At 33.3% G+C, this 20,934-nt stretch overlaps 1 protein-coding gene across 1 annotated transcript; it reads right to left on the reverse strand.

Annotated features, from left to right (window-relative positions):
• Positions 1-551: 551 nt before the first annotated feature.
• On the reverse strand, positions 552-17,790 carry LOC120344310 (uncharacterized). The gene is made up of 14 exons (XM_039413452.2): positions 15,743-17,790; positions 15,074-15,162; positions 14,625-14,762; positions 13,355-13,450; positions 10,841-11,000; positions 7,697-7,794; positions 6,783-6,902; positions 5,900-6,009; positions 4,181-4,296; positions 3,374-3,472; positions 3,137-3,199; positions 2,641-2,737; positions 2,140-2,343; positions 552-1,509 (listed from the first exon to the last, which is right to left on the reverse strand). The coding sequence occupies exons 1-14, from the start codon at positions 15,837-15,839 to the stop codon at positions 1,227-1,229; spliced, it is 1,770 nt and encodes a 589-aa protein (XP_039269386.2). The 5' UTR covers positions 15,840-17,790; the 3' UTR covers positions 552-1,226.
• Between the last annotated feature and the right edge of the window lie 3,144 nt (positions 17,791-20,934).

Here is a 20,934-nt window from a genome sequence, read left to right on the forward strand (position 1 = left end):
CACTAAATGGCGAGGCTCTTTTATCAAATATAACGATCCCAGTTGTTTCTATTAACTTGAAATTTATGGGTGGGCTACTTTAAGATCACAAAAATTCTTCGGGGCGAAAGCAAAAAAAGTAATACAAATTTAATATAATATTAATGAGTGAAATTTTGCTGTCGGTTCTGTCGGGCAGAACTATCGGGACCCATTGTTGTTGGCGGTTCAGGTCTGTCAATACATATTACAGTTTGTGGATTACCGTTAATGTCTATTTTTTATATTTTGAATGCTTTTCCAAAACTTTTATGAAGATCACCATCTTAATGTCAAAGGGGGCAGTATATTCCAAGCTGATTAGATCCAGTTTCATCAGATTACTTCTATATTCTTTACGTTCTAAAACAAGCTGCAATTGAAGTAGGACAACGCACGGATTCCTCTTTCTTTATATCTAGGCCGCTTGAATACCCACAAGTGTAGATGTGCCTATAGTCTAAGTTTATCTTGCAGGAACTTCTATCAGTGCGCACATTCCATAATAAAAACTGCTTTTTCAACCAAGACTGTTTTTTATGCAAGAAACAAATTTATTTCCAATATTTAAATTCAAAATAGTTTAAGATTACAAAAATACTGAAACACAAGAGGCTTTGAAGCCAACCTATCGACTTATATTACATATAAAATCGGACAAGAGCGAACAATGCATGCATTCTAACATGATAGAAGCGAGGTTATAATCGCAATGTTAAGATGGTATTACTCTCATTTGAGTATGGACACAAAATACAGTTAGAAAGTATGCCAAGGGGTCATTTATCCTCTCTATTTAGTCTGCTAAACAGGAAAAACCTCATATTAATATTTATAAAAAAAATTGTTTATATATGTTGATGCATATAGTATAATTCGACAACACCGTAAAAAATCAACAGTTAAGGTATCATGACAACTAGCAATAAAATATGTCATGTGTAAGTATTCCCACATCCCACTATTCCATAAATTATTTTGACAATTACTTCAGTATATTTTGCTCAAAATTGATCTATTATGTGATGAAATTCACTAAAAAGCTCATGTATTGTTGATTGTTCGAATTTTTTTAGATATTTTGGTTCAGATATTCCACATATATGATACTGGTGACAGTAATAATACTTCTCTGGCAAAAAAAAACAAAGCAAATTTGAATTGTGCATTTCATGGCAAAAAAAAATACAAAACAGAAAGTTTGCAAATCAGAAAGAAAGCGCATCCTGACATGACGAAACAGAAAAACTATTTTCGTTGCTCACATTCACCAAAACATTAGCTTGTTCCACAGCAATTCCATCATCAAAGTCATCATGAGAAGGTATTGGTGTGTAATGCTGAGGTTTTATTTTACGAAAAAGACTGCTCTTCGTCTGAGATTTGTGTTCATGTGGTTGTTGATTGATGTTGACGGACTCATAGTTAAGTATTCGTATTGCAGATTGTCGTGTAATGTGATAGAGTCTTGAAAAATTCACACCAAGAACCCTATAACGAAAATAAAAACCTTTTCTAAATACCAGATTTCTACTGTTGACGAAGGTTTATTGTAAACAGGAAATAGAGATCAAATGCACACTGACAATTACCCTAACTCGATGATCTGATTAAATACATTCACAATGACTGATGAGGACTATTTGCTATACTACTCTTACACAGATTTTGGGAAGAATTAATAATGTGGTAAAGGCATAACCAATCAAAGGTGTTTCAATTCTTATAAATAAAGTATGTTGTCAAATTTGACCATTTTCTGTGCATGTCACTCAGGGCATAGTCATCGCTATTTGCCGCCATCATTACCTCACAAGTGCGAAAGAATCGCTCAAAAAATAAGTTGACAAAAGAGCGATAACAAATACATGGACAAGAATATGACAAAGTATAATATGACCATAAATTTGCAATATTTTGAGTGGAGGACTATAGGATATTTCAAAATAAAATTAAGACTCCCAGCGAATTCTTCCACCTTTAAGTAATGAGAATTTGTAATTAATTGGTCCATTAGTTATGATGAAAAGCAATTTTTTCACACAACACCACCACCTAGCAAGACGGCCCAATACGTTCGAAAATCAGTATCAGGCTAAATTATAATACGACATTACTAACCTTAAGCAAACAAGTTCCATAAGGATGGAAAAACCTAAAATAACGACTTTAATGGGTGTTGACAGTTGTGGTTGGTTCCGAAATACATAGACTGAAAGATAAGGAGCTGCACCACATAGCACCAGAGTTGGGATGATGATTACAATTCTTCTCCAGCTCTGTGACCAAGACAGCATTCTTACAGGTTCTTCATGGATCGCATATCTATGAACAGAACATAGAAAGGTGCATATTGTATATGTAAAGCATATGTCTATCATCCCAATCATATGTTGGTTATTGCTAGCATTTGTTGCTTGAAAACGATATTCTAGACTTGCAAAAATTTGTGACCAACATGTATTTCCTTGTAATAATTGCATTTGTTTTAATTTAAGGCTATTTTGAGGATATCCACACTCCAGTAAATACACTTTGTAGTTTTCTCAAATCACGAATATTGTCAATTATTTTTGTACTGTGACTTAGCCTACCAAATAGATTTTTGATTTCAACGATTACCTGTACTTGCAAATATTGCATGATGGACTTTCTCCATTCGTTGTATTTTCCATCAACCATCTTTGCAAACAACTATGATGAACCTTGGCCATTCCACCTTATATTTACAACAAATAAAATGATAAGTTCATGTAATTGTTTTTTTCATACAACAATACAAATGATGAAATCGTGATTTATCCACATTGGGGCACAAAGTATTCCCCAAACCAATAAGTCCTATTATTTATACAAACTCAAGGATTAAATTAAATATTACATCAATGAAATAGCCCAATATATACGATAGATCAAATTTCATCGTCTTGTAAGGAGTTAAATGACCGGTGATAGAATGATTCAGAATTTCCAGTTAACTGAGGTAGGAACCGATAACAATGGTTGGTTATATTGTAAATCCCCCTTTTTACTGAACAATATAGAGCAATCAAAACAAATTTCCCAAATGTTTCTTGTTCCATCACTGAGAGAAATATGATAATGGGTGCAACTTTACCTTTGCAGAGACATGGACTGATGAATGTTTCAGAATTGTCATGATCATAGCATATCCAACACTCTAAATAAAAAAATATATGCTAAGGAATGTCGTAACAAATTATTTTACTAATGCTGTCTAACTTTGATACATATACCACTCAAGTGATACTATGTTTCGTATTAATTCAATATCAATGCTATCCAGATCATTGATGTGTTCAAATGTGACAAATATTACGGTAGTTATAATAACCTGATTCTTCATCATCGTTATCTAATTTTTCATCGGGAATGTTGAAAGTACTATATCCAGGCCTTCTTCTTGCATGAGAGTTGAGAAGCCTCTCTACAACTAAAATGAAAAAATCAAGAAATGATATTCATGAACATTTGTCTATTCAGAAAATGCATAAGCTTATATTTAAAAGTGGATAGCTATGAAAGAAGCTAAGGATCACTAAATTTTCAGATTTATAGCAGATGTAAAGAGTGGAATATCATTATTCAATCATAAAAAATGTTTTTTTAGGAGAATAGGAACCAAATAGGAGAAAGCACTCAATTGTCATGTTTAGAGACATAAATCCGGAAATAGTAAAATTTTCGACCCCATGGGAAAATAATCTTAAGTTCTGACTAAAACATATCATAGTTCAGTACATGGGCGTGAAACCTTTAATACAGGAGGGCCAGTTACATATAATTGGGTGAAACCGCAGTCACCCCTTTATTTAACATAAGCTTTCTAGTAATCGCAAACACAAAAATTTTGGTTATTAATCTGATGTCATGCCTTGTTCGCTTCGCCCAAGCTCAGGTACAACCTTTGCAGCGCAAAGGAATTGGAATTATTCGCACATACTAGATCAAACTAAATAAAAAACTCATTTATTAACGGCCTGCACACCATTCAAAATGGCACTTCTCCGCAGGCCACACAATTTTTCCTCGCAGGTCGCATTTGGCCCACAGGCCGTAGGTTGCACACCCCTGGTTTAGTACATGAGCAATAATTACCGATTATTAGGAAAAAATCTTCATTATTTAAGAACAATTTTACCTCGATTTTCTCCAAAGCTTAGCAATCTTCTTGGATTCAAAAACCACAATTGCTCAGGCCGTGATGAATTCCATAATACACATGGAAACCACAGTACAACAAGAACCTCAGCCATTCTAAATGATAAAATAAAATAGTTTGCCATTTGCAACAGTTCAATGCTATTATACAAAGCATCAACATGCAAACTTGTAAGGGAGTGGTATGAGCATCCACACTGACAAATATAAGTAAATCGGCATCGCATGTTAACATGCCCACAACTTGGATCAGGATGTAATAAATTGGGTAGGCAATGCTGAACGGGACTCCCAATATATAATTAATTGCTTCTTACCTAGCAGTAGGCGCTTGTGTAAAGCCTTGTTCAGGGTGAAAGATGGGTATTCCAGTAGTATGTGTAACAGGTTAGGGTTAGGCCATAATTTTATTCCAGTTTTCCCTATTTTAGATCTATTACAAGTTAGAGGACTGTTTATGTTAGCTAATTGAAAATACCCCCATGGACTTCCGTCCTTTTCCACAACTTGATGTAAAGTAGGCGAACAAATTCAGTTACCTCCATATTGATACACATACGGTACTTCTGGAGCACCGAAAGACATATAAATTATTGTATATAAACACCAGATATGTTTGCACCCATAAACATTACTCTGTAGAATATTACAACCATGATCATATGCCCAAAGCAAAACTAACAGAAGTACAGAACACATTCATACTAACAGGTCTATGTTTCTTCAATATCTTACACCTATTAAAGTTATTATAAATCTTCATAAGAAGCTTGGGCAAAGACTAATGTTCTGATACAACATGAGAAAAGTTGAGTAAGGCTCAGAATATTTATTGATTTTTTTGAATTACTGTAGTTTAACAAACTCATTGATACAAGTGGGTATATGTATTGACCGAGCGTAAATAGAATGGTTTGAGAGTATTGATTTCATAGCGCTCCAGTAGCGTGTGTACCAATATGGAGGTAACTAATTTTGTTCGCCTTCTTTACATCAAGTTGTGTAAAGGAAAGGAAGCCTATGGGCAGGGGGTATATTCACTTGTCTTACACAGACAGTCTCTGAACTCGTAATAGAACTAAAATAAGGAAATTCAGAATAAGATTATGGCCTAACTCTAACCTCGTACACACACTACGGGAGTACCAATTTCAACACCATAGTATAAAAAAACAATTTCCTGTTTATAATGTTATTGTCTCATACGTACTGCTCAAGTAGTAAATAATACGAAATGCCTCTGCTTGGTATTGCCTTTTTGTTTGCTAACGAAGTGCTGCTTAGCTTAAGACTGACCCTAAAATCTATAATGTTAAATATATTAGAAGATAAGTCTGATCAAATTGCTTTAAAAAAAATTGCCCAATATAGATCTTTGTAGACCAGGGGTTGGCAACCTGCGGCCCATTTCACTGAAATTCAGTGACAAAATGGCGGCTGGGAATTTTAACCATATTTTATTGTATAATCTACGCTCGAGGAGCAGATTATTGAACACGGAGTGGACCTCTGGATCGTTTTGTTATTATGTTGTTGTTGTTCATGTTCTTCATTAATCATTCTTCTTCCTGTCGTTTTGAAAAAGTATCTTCTTGAAGGAAATCTCAAACCATTAATTTGGAGACTGATCCAAGTGTATAATTGTTATTTCCCCGCCAAATCCCGTTATTCTCCCTCCAAGTTATGAAAATCTACAAACCTGTGCAAAACCGTATGAATGCTTCTTGTTTTGATATCAACTTTATCTCTCCACATTGTTTCAACAGCTTTAGACACAATGCATACGACCATCAATAAGAGAAAGAGGGCCTGTAATGAATAAGGAAACTCTCTTGAAACAAGAGCATACACACACTATTTTTCTTCAATGTAAAAGGAGTCATAGGAATAGTGTGCAAAATTTTATACCAGTATTACTATATCTTGACTCACGAATAATACATTAAAACCAAGTTCTTGCATTGGTAAGGCCTTAGCTGAGCGTCAAGTTTGCTGAAAAGATCAGTGGACACTGGACAGATATGATGGAATGAAGTGTTTCCATATGTGTTATAAAGTGTTCCAATGAATTATACAGGGGTGTGTAACCTTTAATACAGGAGGGCCAGATACAAATAACAGGGTAAATCCGCCGGCAGCACCTTTATTTAACATAGGCTTTCTAATAGTTGCAGGCGCAAAAATTTTGGTTATCGATTTTATGGTATAGGCTTTGCAACGCACAGGAATTGGAATTGATTGGAAAAAATAGAAATTCTTTTATCTTTATCTGAAAATTTGTAATCTGTCAGCCCATTAGTTGCTTTTTTCTCTAACAACAATAACAATTTAGCAAAATAATCCACATGTACACTTAATGGTAAATGGAGTATATTTTATTAACTCTATCATATCGCGTATGCTCAAATATCTCAGTGACATATGTAGCAGTGAAAGCACCAAAATCTAAACAGTGACATCACAATCAAGCAAGTATTATGAAACCTAAAAATGTATTGTCAAAAAAAGGAAAACTCGAGCTTTTATTAACCTAAAAAATATTATTTTGGATAAATTTAACACCAACATAATATGACAGTCACCTGAAAAACGATTGCTAATCTTGATTTAACAACTTCTCTCCAATTAATATTCTGTGTGGTTTGCGAACTTGACGTTGACGTAGTTGGTTGATCTTCTTGTCTGTTGAATGCACCTCTTACCTGAATAAGAATGTCAAATGAATTTAGTTTAGTCAAAACTTCATTAAACTCGGAATCATTGAAAAAACTATTTAAAATAGAGTGTGTTGTTAAAGTTTCTGAATTTTAAAGGAATCATGACATTTATCTAATTTGAAACTATGAATTTTTAAGCTTTATTTGTTCTATCGGCTAAATCATATCCCACAAGTAAAATGAATAGCAATAAATGTTAGGGTGGACTAAGCAAGTATAGTAATCGATTAGCATATCAGCATATAACATTTTATTTGTGTCATATATTATTTAGTATAGTTACTAGATTCATTGATCTTATCTAATGTATCTTTATCAATGCAGCATGCCAGCCTGTAAGTCTGTGGTCAAAATTCTGCATGTTTTCTTTCAAGTCAGATCCGGTGTCGGAAACACCACAGAGTCTAATTTTGAATTCCTGTGGGACGTGATCGAGAGAAGGAATTTCAGACTTTCAATAGCAATAATTCTAATTCAAAATTTTCCATAAAAACTCATAAAAATTAAGATTGCAGAGCGTTCTTAACAGTATATCAAAGAAGGCTTGCATAGCGAAAGTTTTTATCATCAAAACTTGATTTTATTGATAGTTCAGAGATGAAGTCAAGATTTTTTCAACTGAATCACAGTCATTTTTTTTTCAACTCCAAAGCTCTGAACCATACATACTCAGTGTTTTAGGATGTCAAAAATGTATTGATGGACAAGGAATTTGCAGTTATACACAAACACCTTGGCTGAAACTTGACTACTCATAATCAACAAAAAAACAAACTTACCTTGAAAAAGATTTCCACTCCAACAGTCATAAAAATAATAAATACGATGAACAGTATAATTGCAAAAAATGACTGGAAGGCACCATTAGTCCAATGATCTGAAATAATATTTGAAATTTTAGTATCAGATATAATAAAATAACACATAGATGAGGATAGAAATATAAAATAGAAATGCATTTCAAGACCCTTATTTGCATCACATTTCGAATCTTTTAGAATATATTATGCACCAATTACTGTTACATCTCGGAATCCAGTCAAATTCCTTTTATTTTCAACCAGTAAAAAAATTAATTGTACACAAATTACGATAAAATGATAATTCCATAGTTTTACAGGGGGAGAGAATCGAAGTGGATTTACTGTAGTATGACAAAATAAGATAATATGAAAAAGGTTTGCAGGGTTGGCTTATGTGTGAATTTTCATAAATCCATAGTTTTAGGGGGTCAGCTTATATGTGCGGATATATGGTAATTGTTACCGGTATTGAAAATAAAAGTTTGGCAATTTTACAGATATCTTGAAAAGTTGAATTTGAAAACGAATTAGACATTTATCATGTACATATCACAAAATATCGAATTTAATTTAAATGAGACTATTCTGTAAAATCAACAGTGTCCAGGGGCAAGAATTTTTGTACAAAAACAAATTCATGCTTAGTTCAAATAATGATTCAGATGAAAAGATTTATTTTATTGCTGCAAACATGTTGACGCTGAAAGAGCTGCTTTATTTCAGAATTCGTTGGTATAGGGAATTAAATAAATATTTTGTCCAACTATTGTATATTCAAACATTATAAGTGTTTTGAGGCACAGACTTGCTGTGTTTGTAGTCACGTAGGGTGAAGGCAATTTATTATATTGACGATCACATGACATTTATAAATTTATACTTATAAGAGTTGAATGCATTAATAATTTACAGATAATATATTGTTGGTCTACATTAATATTATGGAGTAAATTTAGTAAACAAGTACTTGTAAACACAAAAAATATAAAATTTGAACTGAGAACTAGATTTTTTGCAGATTCTTTATAGCTTGAATGCCCGGTATTTCTGAACAGTAAAAATCACCAAAAAACGATATATAACACAATTTCCTACTCATGATAACGGTCAAATTCAAATATTCAATATTTGTTTAATACCAGACAGCAGACATAATGACAATTGTATGAAGACATGATGAATATAATATACATGACTGAAAGAGGTCAAATAACATTGATCCGACCTTTACAACCCTACTGGCAAAAACTTTATTAAATAAGTACAGCTAATCAAATAATACAGATTCATGACTTGTAATTTATATCAATTCTAGATAATATAAATGGATTTACATCGTTGTAATATAATGATACTATGATTATAACACCCTTGCATTTGCACCACCAGTGCAAAAGCATAAAAGAAAGAGTAAGCATAGGATGAGTAGTGGGCTCTACAGAAACCCAATCAATCAATAGTGCAAAACAAATAATGGTATACTGAGATCATTTTAAATGAATTATTGTGTCATTAAAAAAATGGTAAACTTTACAGAAATTTCTGAAATTATAAAAAAAAAAATCTTTGAATAGAATTTTGAAGTTCGTATCAGATCAATAAACTTGTTTAACATCTCTAATTTGAACATGGGATTCATTAAAAATTTTTGTTTTCATGGAACTTTCGAAAAAAAAAAATTGTTTACAGTATGATGCATATTATTTTGGCAATTTGCATCAGTTCAATTTTACAAACTTTTTGAATTATGTCATGTTTCCTTCCACTCAACTATGACGAGAAATAAAGTAATTCAAGCACTGGTGCAGCATTGTTTCGGCTTTTGGCTCTGTTAATTTAGTTTGAACGATATTCGAAATGTTTTTTAGTGTAACTCCAGAATAGTTCAGTAGGATAGGATTTACATATTAATCCCAAACCACAGTCTCTCGTTCGGTTACCAGTCCATGTCGGGTATAGCGCAGGGATGGCCAATACCGAATAGTTCACTATTTCGAATACATTCAAAATTATTATTTTCGAATATGAAATTTCGAATACTTCGAAAATAAATTCCAAGTAAAAAAGCATATTTTAGAGCATGAAGGAATTTGCATACAATAACCAGGGGAATAACTGTTATCTACAACCTGCCTATTTACTAGACATTTTATTTATTTTTTTGCAAGTAGGAAAATGCAAAACAAAGATTAGGTATAATCGGGCAGTTTACCACACATTTTATGTCCACAGATTGTCATGATATTTTAATATACGATAGCAACGCTTTTATTTTTTCATAAGTCGAACCAACCACAGGTTATGTTAAACAGAATTAAATTAATACGGCAAGGCATTTTTATTGCTGGTATCTAAATATTTTCTGGACTTTTAACTATCATAATTAAAATCGGTTGCCAAAAAGCGAAAAAAAGTATAAACTACATTTCTTAATAATTCCGACTAATTTATTGGGTATCATAACAATTGTGGCTTTGAATAATTTTAAATTTTTCGACGTAATGGAAATAAATGTATAAATTAGAAGCCTTGCAGGGTAATAGTGTCGATGCCAATCACGCAATTGTGCAACAGTATGAGGCTCACGCTCGCACAGAAGATCACAAACAAATAAAGTGCCGATTCTATTTTATTGTGATTACAATATGTTATAAAGTGCGTAGAATCGTTCGTAGATTTTGCTTAGAAGCGAAACACCTTGCTGGCGGCGAAAAGTAGCTACTATTCGGAATTATTCGAAAATCAGCCAAAAAGGTATTCGAATTCTTTGATATTCGAATGTTTTCGAATATTCGATTCGTTTTGAACAACCCTGGGTATAGGATTAGTTATTTGCTTTCGGAAGCATGGACTTGATAGTGGAGGAAGTCGTAACCGACCAGAGGTTGCGTGAACCACCCTACGACGGCGAGGAGTCCAGCGAAACTCTCGCACATAACTATCCCCGCATGGGATTCGAACCTGCACACCCACGCAGGGTAATCAGAGGTGCGGTGGCGAGCATATTCCTAACACCTAGCACTATACACCACACCGCTGGGCCATCCAGATACGATCATCCCTACTCACTACCCAGTAATCTTTACAAAAACAAACCTCAATGTATAATACAATACTCACCAACTGAGATGATTCCTTGAGCCCCAGTTACAACAACTATAAATTGTGCAATCACAGTGAGATAAAGAATCAAATTAAAAGCAGAGAAAGCAAGCCATGATTTGGAGAGAAAACGAGCTCTTCTTGCAGCAGACATACTCACATCCTCCAAAAAGAAAGCCTGTAAATTTAATTAGAAATTTAGATCAGGAAAGAATAATGACGCTCCAGAAGTGTGTGTATCAATATGAAGGTGACTAATTTCATTCGCCTACTTCACATCAAGATGTGTAAATGGACTGAAACCTATGGGCAGGGGGTATATTCACTAGGCTAACACAGACGGTCCACGAACTCATAATAGAACTAAATAAGGAAAATCGGAATAAAGTTATGGCCTAACCCTAATCTGGTACAGTGGTACACATGCTACGGAAGTACCAAAATATTAAAGCAACTAGTGTAGTGTGATGAACAAACTGTGTGAAAAGCTAGTCAAGAGGAAGTGAAATCTAACAACATATTATAAACGATAATCCAAATAAGGCAAAAAAACCTCTGATTCACTATTAGATCACTCCGATCACTAAGGGGATTTTGATTTGATATAACAACTTTATTCATATATTGTTGCAGTAAAACCAAAGTAACTTACGTCACCTTTTTTTAGAAATGGAATTTTTTGATTTCTGACACTATCAACCATGGACCATCTTTTGGTCTGGGTTTCTAACATGTACGGTACCTATTTTAGTTATGATTCTGGTAGTGCCTTTCCAACTATTCCAAATTCCAACTATTACTATTACAAAAATACGTTTTTATCAAAATCTTAAAATGTGACATGAGCTTTGGTTTTTCTGCAGCGATATGCATATTACGCAATTCAACACAATAATATTCAGCCCATGAATGAGTAAGCTTTTTCTTTTCATAAAAAATAATTCAAACTGTTTAAGTGCACAAAGAAAACACACAGTGTTAACCTGGGTGCAATAAATAATCTGGAAGACATTCCAAAATAAGATAAACAGTTTAATTCACATAGCTAATCTATACCATGTCTGGAGAATATAATAACATCTGATATTGTAATAAATAACTTCATAAACTAATGAACATGGGAGGCATAGCATTTAATGTGTTAAGCAATGACATCAATGTCAATAACTGTTAACGAATTGATAGCATGACTCGAATCCGTACTCCCGTAGTGTGTTTACCAGGTTAGGGTAAGACCATAATTTTATTCTGATTTTCCTTATTTTAATTCTATCAGGCTACGAGTTCGAGGGCTGTCTGTGTTAGCCAAGTGAATATATCCCCTGCCTATAGTCCTCCGTCCCTTTACACAACTTGATGTAAAGTAGGTGAACAAAATTAGTTACCTGGAGCGCCTTCGAACTTATATAGAAACTCTAGTCTCTTATTCAATTGGCCTACATACATTTTATTAATATTATAATGGTATTCATTTCAATATGTATATATACATTTTTAGAGCTTTGGTCAATTTTCCAACATTTGACAGGCAGGACATAAGATTTTAGGCCTATACTTGTTTTGCATAATATAACATACATAAGCATCTCTCTAACTCTCAATTTGGTGAAAGTGGGCTATGAAAATTTATATCCAAGAAGTTAAATAAAAGTCCCGGAACTAATATTAATTATCATAGAAAGATTTCCATACATACTACAGTAAACCCTTGACAATGAGCAATTTTTTGAAAATGAGTTTAAACCAACAAGGATGAATCTATTTTAAAGGCAATGAATTAGACATGGTACTGTGATAAGTAGAAAGTAAAAAAGTTATTATAACTTCTCAAGTCGCCATCAATACCATACATAAGTTATTGAAATCAATAGTCACACACAATATATTTAGTTCAAACAATATTCATAATAGATTATATTTGGAAAAATTGTTTTTATTAGGAATTCAAATATACGCCACATACTATAACATTTTGACAATATGAACACAATTGGAAGAATTACTTATATAGCCTACAAATTTTTTGCTTTCTTTTGATTTAAACTCTACTCTTAGAAGAATATAGCATTGTTGTTCAGATACTTGAAATCAATTGTGTCTCACACTTTCTAAAATAGGATTACTTACACTGACAAATGAATGAATAAGAGTAACTGATAAAGCATTCTTTATATATAACTCGTTTAATAAAGATAAATTTGCCATGCAAAAGAATGTCAATGCTCATATGTACTGATTTCCGGTGCTTTGGGATATTTTAAGATTATTACATAGTGAATATAAATACTGAAAAAAATGTCCGCAAATATCTTCAATTACTTTGACTATATGAAACAAGAGCCGCACATGCCAAATAATACACATACTGGTAATTATATTTCAAGAACCATGTTAATAATCAATTTTAGCTCACAGGATGACGCTTTTCACGTTCAACTTTCATTTGCTATGACATAACTTGAGCAAATTAATATTTGAGAAAAATTCACAATATCAGTTTCACACTAATATGATATAGATGTCACCACTTACCTCACTCCAATAACAGACAACAAGAGACATTCCAGTTATTAAAAGAGGTTGATATGCTAATTCCATGGTATTCAACCATTTGTCAGGAATAACTCCCTGTAAATAGAATATGAACATCAATTCCGAACACCTCACCTGCAATACTTGGGATCAAGCCTTGATAATCAATATAATAGATCATATTATGTAAAATTGACCAAATATAAATACATGGAAATAGGGAATTTATAAAAATTCACATATAAGCCTCCACTACAAATCGTAACACACTGTACGAGTTGTAGCTGTTGGAATTAAGTGAAATTAGGCATAATGTCATTCAATTTGTCATGATATTACATAATTTTCAAATTGACGTCAAAACTACAGAAATAGCGCATATTCTCATATTAATCAAATGAAAGATTTCAACTATCAACCTTTTTTTATTAAATTATTCTTCACGTTTCCAATTTTCATAATGTTTGAATAAAACAATTTTAACAGTTTTTAGATTAAAAAAAGAATTTAAAATAAATCCATTCTGATCCAATTCAAAATCAGCTACTAAACATCCTGATATTATTTACATGAAAAAGTTTGGAAGTAAAGCAAAAACATTTACAAAAATGAAATTGGAATTTTTCACTTTGAGGGAATAATATAAGATTTCTAGTTTAATAAAAATGACAGTTTGATTGTCCTTCAATGCTAGGGTGATGAAATCTCATTTAAAGCATAAGTACAGGTTGGTGATAGGATTATACAAAGCAATGTATGATACAATTACTTATTGATCGATATTGTCATGACAATGGTTTAAGATGGTAGGCTACTATTCATATTCAATCACTCTATTATACAAGCAGGAAAACTGAATATATAAAAAATATTGCCAAATTGGATTGTATATAACTTATGAAAATCTTGATAAATAGATCTCATTACATTGAAATCAAACGTACCAACATGACATGACACCAACCACCTAAGGCCAGAAAACTACTAAAAATAAACACTACTTATGTTAAGCTGTGAGCAAGAATGCCCAAACAATTGATTCAAACCTAGTTGAACTCCCTTAGTTGAAAGTAATTTTAAAATGAAAATAGTTTGGAAATTGACTAAGGAGGAACCCAAATCTTCTTTAATTATCATAAGCTATAAAATCGAAACCAGAGAAATTATATATATTAATATACTGGATTCTAAGAGAGAAATACACTATGATATTGAACCACTGAAATCAACAGCACAGATATTAAATAAAAACAAAATACTGATCCCTTACCATCAATGAAAAATAAAGCACCCTTGTTAAAGCAGCACTCAATGCTAAAAGATAAAGTAACTTTTGAGTTGTGATGCGACATGCCGACCATAATGATGGATGCTTCAGCTTTTTATATTCAGCTTGTATACAGAGAATCTAAATAGAGGGAAAAACTTAAAACTATATGATTATCTATTCGTAATGCTGACTTTCCTTATTTTAGTGCCTTTCGCTTTATTAGAACAAAATATTGATCAAATTACAAAGCTCTTTGTAATTATTGCTAAATATATATAAGAGAATGTGAAATTGACTTAACTATGGAAAATTTCTTCCTAACCTCCATTATTAGGCTTTTGTAATTTATTTTTTAATGCCATATTCTTTGGATATGTTTCACAATTTTTAGGATGAAACTTTCTGGATGCCATCAGGTTGGAAAATTTTCCTACCAAAAGAATACTCACCAATTGAATGAAGCTAACAAGAACAAGCAGGCTGTAAAGACTGCTGAACGCAGCTACAAAACCAACATTTGTTTGCGAACACTGATCACCTAAAAGAAATTATGGCGAAAGTTTAATAGACTACCTAATGAATCATATTTAACCCAAGTAGTTGACCTAATTTGCAAAGCTGTTTGGAAACAATTTGAGGCTAGCCTTTTTCATTCTATGCAATAGGCTACAGACCTTGCATTTCTTTTAACAAAATAAACAATATTTAACCATTGTGGGTGAGTAGAATTGACTGAAAAGCTAAAACATAAGCGTGGAAATAATGAAAAAATAATTTGAAAAATTGGATGATTTGATTTAACAAAATTAATTTTAAAATTACTGGTAAATTTTTATTAAAATCACCCCAAAGTAAAGAAATATTATTTGAAACGTTGATCTATGCTGGTGTTTAAAATGATTCCAAATGAAAAATGTGGCGCAATAACACATCCCAAAAAATCTAAAAACATATAATTATGATGCTCTAAGTACAACCAGATTAGTAATGATATGTCATCATTTAGTCACCAACGAATGTTCATACTTTGTATTGTTCCTATTACATAATAGGTATAAAGCGAATGACTGCAGCATGCATAATGGTATACGATACTGCAAATCGTATAAATTACTCACCAGCAAACTGAACAGAACAAACACATACTCCTTCCAAACAACTACCCCGACTAGAACAATTGAAACTTGTATCACAGGCCATACGGTGAAAGAACATTTTAGTAAGAAATCTAATATCCTGCCGATATTACAAAAAATATATAACAAGATATTATCACAAATATACATTAACACCAAGGCATTATGTTGGACCATAAAAATCCTATAATACAATCAGTAATATAGCGTTAATAGTAGTTTAACACACACATAAACACAGATTAATATAATAGACAGCAGCTTGTCACCAGTTATTCATGACTCAAAAAAATTTTTCTTTCCAATTTACAATGATCATGATTCATGATCCATGAACCACGTTGAGATAATGAATATTGCTGAATTGTACCTCATAGAAATTGGCACAAAAAAATAGAATTTATGGAATATTAAACTACAGACAACCATATATAAAAATACCGTATTTCCCGGCAAATAAGTCGCTTTTCTAGACCCAAATTTTTGGCCTGATTTTGGGGGGATCGTCTTATTAGGCTAGTATGATACTTTTCATTTTTTTTGGTGATGCCTTATTATGTATTAGGTAATGTTCTTTTAGGGTGGACGCAATCGCGAGTTGAACACAATTAGATTAAAATTTAAAGACAGTTTGAATTCCCGTAGTTATTATGGATTGAATATCACACAAGAAAACATCATTATAGGCTATTTTAACCAATGCGCAAACGCGGCAACCGCTCAAAAGGCATTGCATGGTAATTTGAGATTCCGATGTTGATGCGATTTTACTACCCCGACTTATTGGCAGGTTATATGCGAAAACCCATTTTTTCAGGCTTAAAAAACGGGCCTCGTCCTATTTGCCAGGTAGACTTATTCGCCGTGAAATAGGGAAATACGGTATATAATAAAAGAAAATTTCAGTTATTTATAGGATTATTTATGCCTGTCTGCCTGTAACAATAAAGCTTATACCGGTAATTATATGTCAGTGTACAATTTGGAAAGGCATCAAAAAATATAGGTTGGTTTCAAACATGGCCAACACATCAAACTCCTAAAATGAAGTGTCTGAGTTTGGGATATTTTGATTGATATTGAAATCAGAGTATTTTTAACCCTTCTTTTCTGATAGTACTGAGCAACATGTGCCGAAGTTTTGATTTCTTTGGAGTCAGAATTACAGTTTTTAATGATGATATTCGAAGTCAGAATTTCAGCTAGAATAAACTAAGTTGACTATACATGTTCAACAATCAATTACAGCAGGCTTATTTATGCCACCTTTTGTGATCAAAATTTGGTTTTCTCAGAGTTTCTGGAGAATTAGTCGCAATGTTAAGGTTAACTTAAATTAACCAGCTCAATATAACAGATTACTATTATTCTAAATACAGTGATATCTCGGTAGTCCAACCATTAGACACACAAACAATTCGGTAGCCGACAACTATACCAAGCATCCCAACCATTCAACAAGCATCAGTTTAGGTCAGAAAATTAGCGGGATAACACATCTTGAAAAATTTTGTGATTTAGCGCTTCCTTGCCTTTTTTGCAGTTGATCATGGCTACAAAGAAAAGTAGTGTTAAGGCAAGGAGAAAAGGTGAGAACAACTATCGAGTTGAAATATAAAACTTCTGTGAAATAGGATATTGATAGAGTTAGAGTTTCTTATCTTGCCTTACAGTATTGCATGACAAAGTCTATCATTTCCAAGTGTTTGAAAAAAAGGAAATGATAAAGAAAGCTAAGTCATTCATAAGATAGAATGTGTTATCAATGTGAATGAAAAATTAGACTGATCGCAGGATGTCACAGGAGATTCGAGAAAATTGAAAATTCAAATACATAAATTATATGAAAATAATAGCATCTCATGCACACATTGAACTTGACTACATCCTGATGTCGATGACTATTCGCATACTTCTAAGACGACGTAATGTTGCGACACCGTTCTGCCGTTTCAGATTTGACGCCAGACATTAAAGCGCCGACGAGTTAGTGTAGATTTATTTAAAATAGCAACAAAATTCCGAACAAAATACCGAACAATATTAACTACTGTTAGACCGTACGGTAACAGAAGCCGACATTTTATGTCTGTATGTGGTACGTTTAAAGATACCGGTATTCATTAAAATTACTACTGTCAGACTGTAGTCTAGGCCTACTACAGTGCTATGGCTGTTTTCCTGAGTCCATTGGTCATGTGGTTACCGTAGCAGGAACCTTGTTGTCTTGTTCCGTACCTTTACGGTACCGGTACCCAGTTACCGTACGATGTACTAGGCCTATACCGGTACCTACCGTACCAAAACTCAGAAACTGCCAAGCGCTGAAGTGAACGTGGGTTACGGTACGGTACCAACTCGCCGAAATTCTGAAATTATTCTTTTTTAGGTATAACGAAAGAAGATGAAAAATGTTCCTTATCAAAATCAATCCGATACAATCAATCTAACGTGAACTTTCTGGCGCATTCATTCCATAGTGACTATAGGCTGGTCACTTCGATTCCTAACTGTACTGTCGTTGTAATCCCAGCCTGCTGACATGAGCGGGTTGTTTACACTCACGATGGCTTACTTTGCCATTGCGTCATAAAGTCGACAAAATGATTAAAACCGTTCAGATTTTAGAGGTGGCTGAAATTTCTTCTGGCGGAACAGAGCCACTGGGCGGAATGTAAGATGGACCGTAATATTGAAAACTAAAATTAAGTAAGTACATAAATTTCAATGGAAGGTTGTTGAAGTCAATAAAAGGCGTAAAGCCCGTAGGAATAATTGACCAGAATTCCTTCCTTTCGGATGTGCGGTCACTGAAAGGCTGAAATCCGAAAAAAGGGGCAGAAAATCTAAAATCAAGAAATGACAAGTTTATTTCGACGACGTGGATATTTTTTATTTTCCCGTATTTTAAGGTGCCTGTTATTTTTTATGTCTGAAACCAAGGGTTACAATGTATTTTCTTCCCTCGTTTCTAGTGAACGCATAACTTTCGCAAAATTTGAACGCGAAGAAAAGGAAGATAAAATTGCTAGAAGGGTTAGCCTAAAGCAGTGGTTCACAACCCGGCGGTCGCAATCTACAGGTCGTGAATAAATATATCAGTGGTGGAAAAATATAAATTTGTATATAAGCAGAAAAATTATAAACCAGAAACATTGGATACCTATTTTTAAGGCTTTGCTTTGACAAGTCCTAGAATCGATCTGAAATCTACCACTTCGCTGCCGAACACACCATTAAATCCCGTCTGCTTACGGCACCCAATTTCAATTTAGCGTTGAATTTTAACACTTCGTTTCAATATTATGTTGTTGTTCTTGTTAGTAGTATTCTTTTCTTTCGTCATGATGAAATCGCTTTTCTCTTCGAATACTGGACCAATTGCTTTGAAATTTTCAGTGGTCAAAGAATGATTTTTTTGCCAGAAGGCTATTACTTTACTTATTTCAAAAAATTTTGTGGACTTCAAGAGATTCGTTGTTTGTGTCAGAATAAAAAATAGCGACATATTGTGACGTGCCATATATTTGAGAACAGCTCTTTTGTTTTTTATTATTGTGCCGTGATAGAATGGTTACACCTGCCGCAATTGTGAGATCGAATGTGTGATTTTGAGACCAATTTTGATCTCCGATACTTTCTAATCCAAAGGTACTCCGACCACTAAGTCGACCCCAACTAATAGGTCGAAAATATCAGTTCATTGAAATATAAAAGTAAATAGTAGCGATAGTCCACTCACAAGACTGTTATAGAAATTTTACATTTTGAGATAACGGGATAATAAAACAATCCCATTTGAATTGGTTCAAGATAACGGTTCGTATTATTCCGTAGACAAAGCATTTAAGCTTGAGATAATTTATTTTGTAGTACCTTTCAATTAAAATTTAGCACATATCGTGAAAGGGATCGAGGTATGTTAGAAAATATCCAAAGAGGGTCGCGACGCAAAAACGGTTGAGAACCACTGGCTCTGGCGGCTTGGCTCTTTTTCGATGTGACATCAAAGACGATAAAAAGTCAATATGAAATGGTGAGCAATTGTAATTTTCATCAATATATATATATATATATATATACAGTAGTGGGATTCAAATTTTTTGTCAGCCGGTTCCATCACAAAAGTCGTAGTTTTTCAGCCGGTTCTGTTACAAACAGAACATTGACAGTAACCACCACTGTATATATATATATATAGGAAAATAAAAATACTTACTATAAGTATCAATTCTAAAAAACAGGCGGAATTCTATTCGATGTTGCATGATGTCAGGAATCTCTAGAAAAAATATGCGGCTGAATTTTATTAGATAAGACATCAATATTCCCAAAAAATAGCATATATATATATATAACTGATATCAACGTTTCCCGAAGGGGGAGGATTTTTTTTTTTATTATCAAAGAATTCTTTTCAACTACCGAAACAGTTGCTTTGAAATTTTCAGTGGTTAAGCTTACATATTGAAATATCTGGGTACAAGCCCCTAAACTTCAAGTCGAGTCGCGGGCTATCCGAGTCAAGTCCCGGTCTTAACAAATTCCAGTCACTACATTCCCGAGTGTCAAGTCGAGTCACTGCTATATCGAGACACAAGTAGAGACCGAGTCATTGTCGGTTTCATAAGCAATGGTGAAGTAGATACTGAAACTTCCATTTGCACGTTTTTCCGCACTCGAAATAGATTTAGTTATTTTAATCGCCATTCCACTGTTGGTGCTACGAGCGTTAGTAACACGTTTGCAAACACTCATTCAAGATCAAATAAATTGCACAAAACATGCCGAGGCTGCAAAGTCAGTCTTCATCAGTCATGTATGTCTGTTTTCAAAGAAATGAGATAAAGGTGAAAACTCTCCCTGAATTGGACAACGAATCTTCCAATCTCATTATGCGTTTCCGTGTTTATGGCTATATTGGCAAAATTGTTGTGCCTGAGGCAATACTTGTAATTATTTCTTTTGCGTAAATTCTTTCTATATATATATATGTTCTCTTTAACTGTGGTACGTAGAGATTGGTGGAATATATTGGAGATTCAGTTGATAACATCAAAGTAGGTAGTTCAGAGCATAAATATTAACGACTGACCAGTGTATAGCTATGGACATGTATTGTCAGCTTATTTGGAAGTACTTGATTATGATTATAAAGAGCTACTTAATAGCCG

Source organism: Styela clava, chromosome 5, assembly GCF_964204865.1.
Source record: "Styela clava chromosome 5, kaStyClav1.hap1.2, whole genome shotgun sequence".
Lineage (NCBI taxonomy): Eukaryota > Metazoa > Chordata > Ascidiacea > Stolidobranchia > Styelidae > Styela > Styela clava.

Coding starts and splice junctions, on each gene's coding strand:
- LOC120344310 (XM_039413452.2), bottom strand. CDS start 15,839: ATGTTCTTTCACCGTATGGCCTGTGATACAAGTTTCAATTGTTCTAGT. Junction 14,763..15,073: donor TTGTTAGCTTCATTCAATTG/GTGAGTATTCTT, acceptor CCCTCTATTTAG/ATTCTCTGTATACAAGCTGA. Junction 2,738..3,136: donor CAGTCCATGTCTCTGCAAAG/GTAAAGTTGCAC, acceptor TGTAAATATAAG/GTGGAATGGCCAAGGTTCAT.